General features: G+C 43.2%; 1 protein-coding gene across 5 annotated transcripts in view; it reads left to right on the top strand.

Moving 5' to 3' along the window:
• The window catches only part of prdm16 (PR domain containing 16), a 180058-nt gene that overhangs the window by 58356 nt on the left and 108166 nt on the right, over nt 1-13536 (top strand). For all 5 annotated transcript variants that reach the window (XM_076741320.1, XM_076741325.1, XM_076741323.1 and 2 more), the window contains exon 2: nt 1634-2103. In XM_076741320.1, coding sequence (XP_076597435.1) covers nt 1634-2103 — 470 coding nt within the window. The remainder of the gene's footprint in view (nt 1-1633; nt 2104-13536) is intronic.

Genomic DNA, 13536 nt, shown 5'->3' with positions numbered 1-13536 from the left:
TCATAAAAGGCTGGATTTTACTGCTGCAGCTTTATATGATAAGTTTCCCGGATCTGCGTGGACAGGCTGCAGGTTTGCCAGGCGCTGAAAGGCCCTTGTCACATACGTTCATAGTTTCAGATTTCACATTTAAAACTTACATGTCAGTTAATTTAACAAGTTTCACAGTCCACATCTGTCACTGGGCAGGAACCCAAATATTTATCAAAGAACAAAAAAATGATGCACTGCTCGATGAATGTGCTCTCGTTGAATTTCAGTGATGACTTTTTCTGCTTTGGTTTCTTGATTAGCTCAGTCAATCTTTCTACAATTTACAAGCCTCAGCGTTTCCCTCCTCACCTCATCAAGTATAAACAGAAAGATTAGTTCAGAAATCAATACACCCTTTAAACAGAAAGAAAACGTATTAGTTGTTGTTTTAGTTAACTTATTAATGATGCATATCTCTGACATGGAGTTTTATTAAAATTCGAGCCACAAACTTTCATTGTGACCTAATAAACTTCCATGTACTCACAAGCACATTTTAAAAAATGTCATGTTGCTGCTCCAGCTAAAACCTGGGAAGTGGTGGCAGGCTTGGCAGCAGGCTGGATGGAGGCTAACAGAGGGAGAGAGCTTGATTGGAACCACTCCTGCTGTAATTTTGGGCCTAGTTAGCCTGCTGATTGCCAGTCCCTGTGTTTAGATAGTAAAACTGCAGTGGTGCTTTGACGAAAGACACCAGGATCTGTCCAGAGAGGAAAAGAAGGAGGCACACATAGATGTGCTGAGGCAGACACACACACACAAACAAATACGTATAGACTAGAGCTGGGTATTTAAGATCTCTGTTTTTCGTTCTGACTGGAGTACATTGGTAGCACTGCCTATTGGAAACTGTCAAGTACAGCATCAAGCTTGCATCAAATGTCTGTTTTTTTACTGTATCACTTGTGTTCAATGTTTGAGAGCTTTGGCTTCTTTTGTTAATTAAGAAAATGCTTTTGTATAAAAACATTTTTGTTGAGATCAGCTCATCATCCTTTTCACTCGTGCTGGAGTGGTGGGATCCTTGAGTGCAGGCACAATCATACTGTCAGTCTCTGGACGTGACAATAATGATAGGTGACGAGGCTAACCAGGTCAGTGATAGACACAGCCATTATTTGTAAGATGAGTCCTGGCAGGAAACAGCGACTGCGATGGAATTGAGAACTTTTCCCATCAAGAACTTGGCTAACCTAAAGCTTCTTCTCTTCTCCTCGTTGGCTCTTCTCACATGAGTTACAAATCTGTGAGCTCAGCATCTTGTAACTGAAGGTCATCGGATGGTATTCTTTTCTGAAGACCCCCAAATTCTCTCGTTGCACAGTGTGGTTTTCTAACAGTTTAGAGGTTTGGAGATTGAAGTGGGGTGTTTTATGTAATTTACGGTCAAGAAGTGGCTGGATGTGCAGTGTTAACTGAGGATGGAGATATGATTCAGGCCGTATTCAGACCACCAATAGCTCTGGGTGAAAGGAAAGTCAGCCAGTCTCTTGATGCAGCAGAGGTGCCAAAACAGAGGGCTCCTGCAAAACAATATTATGTTATACGGCCTCTATCGGCATATTAATAACAGTCTCTGTCTGTGTGTTTTGTCTCCAAGATGACAGTGAGCCAGTGGACAGCATGTACGACACAGAGGCCGACCTCCCTGGTTTAGCGGCCAGCAGCGGAGGTGGTGCAGACAGCCCAGAAGATGACGCAGACGACGGCATCATCAACATGTCCCCCCTGCCCTCACCGACTCCTTCCCATCCAAACAACAACCACCACCACCTGCTGCAGCCCCACATCTACGCCACCCACCACCACCACCACCTTCACAACAACAGCAACAGCAGCAGCAATGACCAGGACTTCACCACACCCAAGGAGGGCTCGCCCTACGAGGCACCTGTCTACATTCCAGATGACATTCCCATTCCCAGCGACCTGGAGCTGCGGGAGTCCTCTGTGCCCGGTGCCGGCCTGGGCGTTTGGGCCAAGACCCGCATTGGTGCTGGCGAGAGGTTTGGTCTGCACAGCACGCTGCATCATGGGGCCACAGGCAAAGACAGCTCCTTTGGATGGGAGGTAGGAAACAGCCTGACGTCTATGGTCTTTGTTTTGAGTTGTTTTTCGCCTTCATTTCACCACAGCTGTCTATCATGTTTGACCACTTACATATTCTGTGGCACAAACACAAATGTACAGTGAGATATGAAATGACAGGGTAATAATATCAATTAAGAGAGGGAGAGGAAGAGGGTAAGGGAATGAAGGGGTTGCCGTCACTCATAATTCACAGGCGATTCTCATCATCAGCAAAGATGCTCATTCCATTTGCACGCCCTGTATCACTGGACCTCATCTTTGATCCTGCACACACACAGAAATATACACACACACGCATGCAAAACACACTCATCCAGAATTTCAGCAGCACAGCAATGTCAGATGGAAAAATCTGGCTGATTAGTGGAGGTATCAGCTTTTCTGGGCGTCGGTCTGAGCGAGCACACTCATTTGGTCACGCCACCCGATATGGAAATGGAAGAAGCATGGCCCAATGCGGTGGCGGCATATTGAACTATTAATTTTCATTTCAACATGACATTAGAGGATATTGAAGTTGCTTCAGTAAGCTCATTAGGAAAAAAAGGAAAACTCCTGATCTCTGTCTCTCTCTCTAGGTCTCTCCTTTCTCATGTGCCTAATCAGAGATGAAATATACTGGCCTGCTTTTCATTTCACTGACTCCTTGACTCTTCATTCATTTAGGGGGCCGGTCATTCACATAGTCTAATATTACATTTGTATGTAAAAAAGGAAAAAAGACTTTGACTGTAGAAGTTAATCATTGGAACATCATGTTGGACAGGGCAGGATGTACTTGAATTAGACACCACCGGCACACAGTTGGGAGTTTATAAAATTTTTAATGTGGACCAACAGGCCATGCAATAATTTTTTTTGTAGATTTTACTACATGCATTTAGAAGACCATCAGAAATTTGGGCAAACATTTTATATTGAATCCTATCATGTTGGGCCACATAAATTGATTGATAACATTTATGATGTATCATGTTTGTGGTTCCAAACAGGTGTTTTTGGAATAATCCACAACTTTCCCAGTCTTTAGTTTTTCCTGTCCCAACTTGTTTGAAACATGTTGCTGGCATCAAATTCAGAATAAGCATGAGGTTGATGATGTAAAACATTAAATTTATTGTCTTTGTGCTGTGTTCAGTTAAGTGTGTGTCAAAAATGGTTAGCAAGTTATCATATTCTTTTTATGTGTTCCATAGCATTCCAACGTTTTTTGGAATCAGGGTTCTAGTTGCGTAACAGTGGAGTAAAACTTTGTTTGAAGTTATGGGAGAGTTTAAGAATTAAAAGCATTTACAATCAACATTAGCAGTTGTATTCTCAAAGCATCTGGTCATTTTTTTCCCCCGAGAAAGAAATTGTAAATATCTGTCTGGAAAAACTTGGCTCATAATGTCCATGAATCTCTCATTGACAAAATTTTGACGGAATCTCTGAGGGTCCCATAATAGGTTCAGTCTGATGAACTCCTGGCGCTTCCCGCTAAAGCCTTCATTTCTTTTTTCACCCTGTTTTCTTCTTAACAGTTGTAGGAGTAGGCGATTAGAGCACACAGGCACACGCTATGTGGCAGTGTGCCAGGCTGAACATTTTCCTTTTTAAAGTTCATATTATGGCTAGCCATTCGGGGTGCAAAGGGCACCTCTCCAAAAGCTACACTCTCCCCGTAGCTCTCATGTTTTCTCTCAGTTTTCCTCCTCCTTCCTTTTTTCTCCCCAAGACACCCGACTAATGCATATTCATCAGCGAAGCTTTAGCTCTCTGCCTCGTAGGAAAAAGGCCACCTTCAGCTCTAAAGAGATACATTCACACATGCTCTCTTAGTCCTGATGCGCACACACACACGCACAGACGCACACACACACCTCCCAGAAAAGGAAGACTCAGTGAATTGTTGCACATTTAAGAGACTTTTTAGAGTTTAGATTTTGGCCACTCTAAGAGGGAGTTTGAAGTGAAGTTTAATAAACCACTCAGTACAGCACAGCACATACATGAACACAGTCCAGATTCTGCCAGCCATTGCCTTTGGCACACTTTTAGTCTTTTGGTGACATTTTTTAAATGTTCTTTTTGACAAATGCTGTGAGCTATGCATTTTTTTCATTTGCATATTGCAGCTGATGTCAGTTTTATTTCCCCTCAAGGTAAAATCTTTGGTCTTTGCCTCCCAGCCTGTCAAAACCGAACGATTGATCTGTCTTCTCTTCCTCCTCCTCCTGAGTGGTCATTGAAGGAATCACTCTGACGGGGCCTGTATTTTTTTTTTTTTTTTTAAGATATCCTGTCTGGTTTGGGGCTGGAAGCGTTTGGGGACTCTCCTCTCCCAGACTCTTATCACAGATAGTCATAACAGTCAGCCTGTTGATAGTCATCAACAGACTCCCCCAGGAGTCCCATACACCCCCTTTCCCCCCTCTTTCACCATCTACCCCTCTACTCATCTACTGCCTCTGGTCTTAGACAAATAGACAGGCGAGAGGGCGACTGTGGTATGGCTGAGTGAAGAAAGATGTTAAAAGAAAGGAGAGAGAAACAACGATTAATGGGGCTGGACAGAGTAAGAAAAGAAGATGCAAAAAACATATTTCTCACAGCAGCAGAAACACTGGAGGAGTCTGATACTCTGCATGGAAATTCTGTGAGTGTGTTACACCAGTCCCCTGCCAAAACAGGGGGACGTGTTATGAGAGATAATAAGTGAAGTCATCCGAGATGTCTGTGGTGTAAATGTGATCTTATCTAACCAAGTCTTCATATAGACTCTTCTTGGTAGGAAGACAAAATTGGATTAAGTGCTGAATTTAGTTATCAGAGTGATTAGTTTAACTGTGCTTCCACTTCATAATAAATTGTAGTATGCAGTCTTGCTATATACCGCAATTTGCAAAACACTCCTAAGAGTTAAACAGCCTTGTTTTCTTCATGATGACCACTTCATTTTCAGTTGATTAAATTATCTTAAAATCAAAGGTTGCAGACCATATTGTACATGTATCCCTATAATCCTTGGAAACATGAAATCCCCCAAATTGCAGTTACAAGATTTTTACTCATCAACAATGATATATGCCATCTGCAGTAGTACGCTTGAAGCCAAAACATCTTAACTACATTGGCTGCATTTTTGTGGATTTTTTACTAAGACTGGCAATAACTCATTATGTTGGCTTTGCGAGCACCGCGGTCTACCAATGAAGCCAAACAGCTCTAACAATCACATGGCTGAGGCTGTAGCGCTTTCTGGATATCTGAGTGGAAGTGTAGATTGGTGGAGAGAAGCAGAGGGAGTAATAGAAAGAGGGAGTGAAAGAGTAGGAGTGAGAAAAAGAAGAAAGAGGAAGGCAGAGAGGAAGCCTACTATTGTCTGTCCTGGGGCACCGGGGACTGGAAGAGGTGTTAACTCAGACTCATTTCAGCGAGACGGACAGCTCAATCTAAGAGCTGCTTCGCTGCAGGCCATGGCCATTCTCTTCTGTCTCAGACTCCCTCTCTAGCCAGCACCGAGTCATCCATTTAAAAACCATTATGCTCCCCCTTTAGCACAACATGATAGAACGCCAGGGCCCCAGGTCTACCGTATGTGTGTGTGTCTTTCTGGTTGTGTGTGTGTGCGTAGGGCTGCCAACCCCTCAGGATAGGGAGGCCTGAGCAAGCAAAGTGAGGCAAGGCCCTCAGAGAGTCCACTGTGGGGATCTACTGTCAGAGTGACTGCTGCTATTATCTGGCCGGTAGATTGACCTGACTTGCCTATTGATAGAGTCATGTCACCATACAATGGCTGGAGGTATTGTGCTCTTCACTGACTGGCATTGAATGGACTCACTGATCTAACTCCCTTGGGTGTTCAGATGGCAGGAGAGAGTGCAACACATTTGTGGAGGATGCAGTGCATGTTAGGAGGAACAAACGGCAAATTTGCAGCTGGGATCTATGAGCGACATGAAATCCTTCTTACAGTAATGACTTTGACTTTTATCTTTAGAGGAAAAACAAGAGAAAATAACATCTCTTGGTCATGTCTGTATTCAGAACATTAGTGAAGCAAAGGAAAATGATATGGCCAACCCCTCTCACAGTGATATTAATGGTGTTTGCTCTGCTTACTATGTGCCCACTGGGCGTGTCCTTGCTGAATCATTGCTTTTGAAACTCCTCTAGCACTTATTAGCTTTGTCTTTTCTCACTATCTTTTGTTTCTCCAGCTTGAGTGTTTGCTGTCTCACGGAGTTCTTGTTTGAAGATCAACGCACATCAGGTGTTGACGCACAATCTCACCAACTGTGAGAAGATGGAGTCACTTGCTTGTCAGTTTTGGACCATTTACTGGCTGCTAAACTTGAAATTACCAATCTTGGTGCTTTGTCGTTGTCAATTTATGGAATGTAAATGGTACACGGGATGATACCTTCAGGGTCTGAGGCATGATACCAGGCATATAAGAAGGACATATTGTGCATTTTGATTTTAGGGATGTGCAGTTATGTGGACCCTTTGGACAAGGTCAACACAAATGCTTTCTCACACAAAAACATGGATCATAGACTCCGCGTCAGCCCTGCAGCCATATTTGTCTCTTTGTAGCAATGGACCTTGGGATGACTTTGTTGCCAGGCAAACTTCTTTTTCTCTGTCCCTTATTCTTTTTCTGTTTACCTTTTGTGGGGTGATTTTCCATATCAGTATCATTCATCCAGTGATGTGTGGAAAGAGGCAAAAAGTATGCTAGCTCTTCTGTTTACCCTGTTATTGACTTAATGATTGGCTAAGACATCTGGCGGGCACTCTCGTGTCGCCAAGGTTCTACGTGACAGATACCATCCAGCCATGGCATCATGCATCTCCCGCACCCTCTGTCAGGCACTTAATCTCCAGCTTGACAGCTCGCTTTTCACGCTGACACTGTGCTCCTTTTGTTCTTGATCTAATCGTTGAGCTAAGCTAACGTCCTTGTCTCCAAACTTTAGGGAGAAGAAGTCCTGGCGCACCCTGACACTTATCTGTCCTGACCCACCTCTCGCCTCCTAAAGTGTTTGCTCGCCTTTTGTGTTGTGCCTGAGAAGGGCAGATGGCCAAGTTCTTATGCCGCAAGATATCCCTACAGGGCATTCAAGGTGCAGCTTGGAACTTGTCTGATCTGTTTGCCTTCAGCAGAAAGGTGTTCCTTATCTTGATATTTGGCCCTTAAGGTGACTGGTACTGAGCTGATAGAGCAGAAACTCCCTGGGACTGCCAGAAGACAGTAGTCACACCAAGTGAATGGATAGTATGAGACAGAGTGGGGAAAAAGAGGGAGTGAGATAACCAGAGATAGAGTCGTTTCCTGCTTCATTTGACTAATGTGCTTTCCAGTGTTCTCACGGTGACAGTCATGTCCTGCCACTTCAATTATGAGTTGGTTAAGTTCAGAGAAAGTAAGTATTCACTAACCATAGCATAGGTATCTATTAGTCATCCATTTTTAGACACTAAGGCCTAATATTACCTCTAGTTAACTTGAACCCCTACCGTGTACACTATTATATAGCAGGAGTGAAGCTCTTCACATAAATGGGGTCATTATCATGTCTTTTAGTAATCAAATCAGGACCATGCTCTGATGAGCATGGCCTTGAGCTGAGAGTACTTCTCCTTAAAGGCACAGCAGGGAAAACAGCTGGCCATCTCAGTTTTACCTCCTCAGATATAGTTTTATTTGAAAGTAGAGAACAATTGTATATTAAAGGTCAGTTAACCGCTGGCACACCCACGCAACAGGGATAGAATTCCTTCTTTGGTGCAAAAGCATCGTAAGTTTGGGAAAAGCTAATGTCTCAAATCTCAGATGCATAAAACTGAAGTGTCTGCATGGTTATCAGTTACCAGGGATTAGAACAAAAACATGTTTTTGTGATTTCAGTGATCGCTCCCTTTAAAATTTTGCACATAATACATAACACATAATAGTGAGATGAAAAAAATCTTTTAAGATTGTTTAATGGTGTAAATGACACAACTAACTGCACATTTTTTCATGAAGGGATGTTTGAAGTTGTGTGTTAATGTAAGGAGTTGCTTTGGCACATGTGTGTTTAGTCCCACATTGTAATGAAAAGGATATCAAACCTGTGGTTTCTAATAACAGTATTGACCAACAGTGTGCGGTTTTCTGTCATCATTATTTGACTTTGACAGAAACCCCAAGTTTACACACAGAGCAAAAACACCAGAGAGAGAGAGCATAACACCACAAGTCTCAGGCCTGGGTGCTGTAATATCTTCCATTCACGTTCATTTTATGTAGGTTTTAAACATGCCATTAGCCAATTTAATCCAATTTTCCCAGCTTTCGGAGCACTCCAGTGGAACAGATTCCATCTAATATTAAACATATGGTCGTCGTTGCCCCTAGAAACACCACAGCAGTGCGCTCTCTCCTTTTTTTTTTAAGAAAGCTGTTAAAGACAAGCCTCCTGTGTCCCGGTGCAAAACGTTGTCAATTATCTTCAATGAGCACAGTAATTGATAACGAGGAAGCAGGGCAGCAAATTAAATGTCAGGTTTGATTAGAAGCCTGATACCTTATCATTCCTTCATAACTCGTTACCAACATCTGTTAATTAGTTAATAAATTAATCTGCAGGGCTCAGATGAAAGGTGTCCAGGCTCCCAAGGAAGTACATGGGGCAAAGTCATCCATCTTTGAAGAGAGTGGAACTCAACAAATATTGTCCCTGGGATTTGGGCTGTTATTACTTGGTCATTGGTTTCAGACCTCAGCCGCTCCAGCCAAGCATTCTCAATGGAACCTCTTGTTTTCGTCAGTAACCCCCATCACAGTCTCCTCACGCATCTCCACCACAATGCTATCCTTTATTGCACAAGGTTTCTCTTAGCAGAGGTGCTTTAAACATTAATTTAAAAACCCTCACATTGGCCCATCAGTCGTCTGTGAGGAAGCACAGGTAACTCCTGTCCAATCCCCCCTCTTTCACTGTGTATTGAGTGAAACCCCATCGTTCATCATTGTCCTGATGAATAGTCTCATCAGTTGGGGCCTCAAGGCAGGAACAGACAGTGACGCTGCTCTTTGCCACAGTGGAATATAATGACATTTGTCAAAGGCTATTTATGTTGGTGATTAGATTCATACTATTATGCAGACATACGCTTTTCTGCCTTCCCAGCTCTTGCTGCTAGGTTGATATTTATAAATGAGGCTCATCTCATGTCAGCTCTGACTTTTCTGCCATATTTTGTTGTGTGTCTGGAATCGTATAGGTACAAGCCATCCAATCCGAGACCTTTTTGGTCACAGATCACTCACCCTTTCTTCCATTTTCACTCAATTTTCCCTTTCTCCCTCACTTTAAATCTAAATCCCTTTTGCTGCTTAACATTTCTGTGACTCAAGCAGGAGGTGGTGACCTATTAATCAGGTCCCCGTGGCTGTTGTGATTGCCATTTTCCATAATCAGATACACAACATGGCCCAAAAGCCTTGGCTGTAGAAGTACTCCTTTTTATTAACTCTTTACAGTTTTTGTACTGCATTGTAGAACTCAATCCACAAGTAGTGAGCTCAGGAGGAAACTGGAACACAGGCCTGTGCCTTTTAATCACTTTTTATGAGGCATAAGGACTAACGCTTCGGCACAGCGTGCGTCTTTGTCAGAGTCAAACAGTCATGGTGCCAGCAGAAAGTATAAAGGGCCCACAAGAGCATATGATTGGTAGAAAGAGAGAAGACTGTCACTAACTAGTTGTCAGCATGTTAAGTATGAAAGTTCTGGTAAACCTCTCCTATTCTCTGTTTTTTCAGAGTATATCTTTGTTTAAAAGCTTGATATTAAAGGACTGTTTATTTGGGTGTGTTAATATTGTAACGTGGTTCAACACGGACATGTACAGGCATATAAAATGTACGTTACCACACGTGCACGTGTCCGCACAAACATAAAGAGACACAGGCAGGCAGGAAAAAGACATTCTCTTGTGTTATTCTTTCCTCCACTCGGTCATTTAGAATAACAGGGTGAGTGAGAAGCTAAGCACGATGACGACATTAGATCTAAAAACAGTGTTGAATTGTTGAAGTGTCAAACACGCCAGGACGTCTTTACTTTGGAAAGTCTACGGAATCGCTCGAGTGATTTTCGCTCATTTGCTCCACCACTGTCATTGGGAGTCTTGTCTGCATGAGACAACAAGGAGGTTTTGACAGAGTCAAGAAAGATTTATAGAGGTACGCTTGTGTGTTAGAGAGAGAGAGCGTGTGTGTGCTTCTGTGTGTATCTCTGTGCACACAGATGCACACGTCCACATTTCTGTGTTTTAATCATCTTTGGCACTGATTCACCCTCCTCATGATCCTAAATCTGTCAGATTTCTCCGACTAAAACTGAATCTCACCAGGAGTTTGGTGTAATATCTTAATTTAGTACAAGTGTTTGTGTCAAGATGACAAATAACAGTTTAAACAGATGTTTCCCAGACATTTCATAAGTGAGATATCATTGCCTCATTCAATTTCGTTTATATTATTCTGCACGCTAGTCACTCCGACTGGGATTTCTGATGTTTAATACTGTTTGTAAAGCATTAGTGGAGTGGTATGTAGTTAATTTTGAAGTTTCCTAATATTGTCATCAACTGTGAGAATATACATTTTAACTGCTTGATGAAGACATGTTTACAGGGATACTTGTGTATTATGTTTAGGGAGTCTGAAAATGACAGAGTGGAAGTCTTTAAAAGATAATGAGACCTCAGACACCATGTAAATAATTCTTTAATCCTATTTCAAGAATTCTGTAACATATTAAGCAAGTGACATGTGACGAGTCGACATCCACACAGCTTGTTTTACTTTACCAATGCAGCTGTCACCGAGACTTGAATTTACATGTATGTGTGAAAGAGACTCTGATGACCTGAAGCAGTAGCTGTAGCTGTAGATGGATAAGCAATCCTGTAAAATGGCTGTTGATCAGAATGCTGCTTTGATATGCAGGTTGATATGCAGTCACCGTGAGCTAATACATGACATATAGCCGTAGAACAATATACAATTTGCTGTGTGCAGGAAGGTCATTGAAAAATGGACAGGCAGAAGTTAACAAACAAGTGAGCAAACAAATGAACACAAATCAACCTATAAGTTTGTGTTTCCAGAGAGAAAGAGAAGGTGAGGCAGCCTGGATTTCTGCAAATCTCCTTAACGGTCAGAGCGGTGCACTGCAGGCCCTTCAGTCCTCTGTAAATGTCATATGATTTTACTCTGTGTCACTCTTTCCGGAGAGGAGTTGAGCTGATGCTGGTGCAGCTGGTACGCAGCGGTACCCAGCATGCCACCCAGTACCACAGAAAGGTGTTTAAAAAAAAAAATAAAACTATTGTAGTTCTCCGAGACTCTTAGGCTTGAGCCATGTGATGTAAAAGTTGTGCCAAACAACAGAACAAAAGCACTGTCACATTATGTGAGAGTGTGACTGTATGTGCACTCTTACGGAGATAATGTTTGTGCAGTTGTATCTAGTTGATGACATGATGGTTGTTTGGCATTACATGAAAGTCTTATTATGGTGATTTTATCATCCCTGCTGTCCTCTTTTTTCCTGCTGCTTCTCTACATTTATGTACCATTCCTCACTATTTAATAATTGAGATCAAATATTGGTTTTTAATGAAAGTCTTCATTTGTCACTTTGCTGATATTTTATTGGGTCAGCGTGTTTCTGGTGACAAAGCCTGCTCCCCTCTGCTGGCCAAGAGCTCACAATGCCACCTTCTGAACAAGTTTTAAGTGCTTTTTATGTTGTGTGCCCGACGTGTTTATTCAGGGAGGGAGAGAGAGAGGCAGATATTCTAGTACAACTGTAGAAGGTGTAAGAGCACACCAGCAGACACACAGTGCACACGCACTTGAAGCATGGTGCCTACCAAACCACTCAAGCAGCACAAGTCAGCTTTTTTTCCAAGCCTTGTTCTTCTTCCTCTCATGTGCAGAGGAGGATGTGTGACAGGAGTCGCCGTTGCTCGTCATTGCTTTACACAGCTTTCCATATCCTTTTTTCTCTTTTCATCTTTTTACATCTGTTCTCACACACTTGCACAGATGCTCATGGGTGCACACACAGCCCCCTTTCTGGCATTCACGTGATGGATCGCCACAGGGCCTTCTGAGCATCCCTCACAGAGCCTTGTGTTCATCTGTACACTTATATACAAACATATTAATGTTCCATTGCAATTTTTGCAGACTTTGATCTCTTTTCGCAAGCCAGAGTAGTGTGAAGTGCTGATGCCTGTGCATTCGACATGATGTGATTTCACAACAAAATAAGGGCCCGTGCTTTAATTATACCGAGATCACAGACTCAAATCTTTTCTTTTGTGATTCATTGATTTTGTAACCCCCTTTCTCAATCCTACGTGCCCTCCCTCTCTATTTCTCCTCTCCTTTTTTTCATTTTGCTCCCTCCTCCTCTTTTCCTGGCCTCCGGGGTCCCAGTGCTTCTAATTTGGCCTTATCAGTGAAGTAATTTAGCTGCCACAGCTTGGGTTTCTGTTGCGCGGCGAGCGGCCCCATTGTCCTGCCCTGCTGTTGCTGAGATAAACCCTCAGATTGAACAAAGTCCGCGCTGACCTTTACAAACTCCCAAATCTCGCTCTGTACACCCCTCCAACAGAGATTCTCTCTGCCTCAAGCGCTTTTCTTAGGGTGGGGAGTAGGGGGGGAGAAGGCGGATGAGTGTGTGTGCATGTGTGTGAAAGAGTGAGAGTGTGTGGGGTCAGGGTGGATTGAGTGAGCGTGAGATGGACAGGGGAGAGGGATTAAGATGGCTGACTGAGCCTGTCTATATTTCCAATGGCACTTCGCTCTGAGAGGGAGGCCGAGGAGGAAAAAGTGCACTGCAAGCAAAGCATTCAAGTGTGCATTTCTCTGTCTCCTTCAGACAGCTAGAGAAGGCTTTTGTGAGCCACATTGTCTAACCTTCCTGCCTTCAACATTCAACCCGAAATATGATTTCTTTGCTGTAAAAGTAAAGGCACCTTGTGTCTTAACTCCTTGTAATTGCTGTTGATGTCCCTGAAACAGCTCATTGAGAGAATCCTGACAAAAGCACCGTTGAACCCCTCATCTTACCTCCATTGTTATCTATCATGTCCTTCATTCCTTGGCAGAAGGCCCAAGAGGAGTCTGTCGGGATTGTTGCTTTGACACAGTGAAACGGCTAGAGAGGAACGGTTGAAGCCAAGTGGCTGGGTGGTGGATGGGGTGGGGGTCGATGCTGTGCCGGCGAGGTTTGGGGCACAATGCAACAGGAGTACCCTCTCCATTGTGAACCACTGTCATCCTTCAGAAGCCACTCGACTAGCTCTCCACGCCGCAAATCCTCTGTGCTCTCTATTCCAGCCGTCTGTCGGTCAGGC

This window comes from Chaetodon auriga, chromosome 10 (assembly GCF_051107435.1).
Source record: "Chaetodon auriga isolate fChaAug3 chromosome 10, fChaAug3.hap1, whole genome shotgun sequence".
In the NCBI taxonomy this organism is placed as follows: domain Eukaryota; kingdom Metazoa; phylum Chordata; class Actinopteri; order Chaetodontiformes; family Chaetodontidae; genus Chaetodon; species Chaetodon auriga.
The sequence above is the reverse complement of the archived record's forward strand: the minus strand, read 5'-3'. Positions and strand labels throughout refer to the sequence as shown.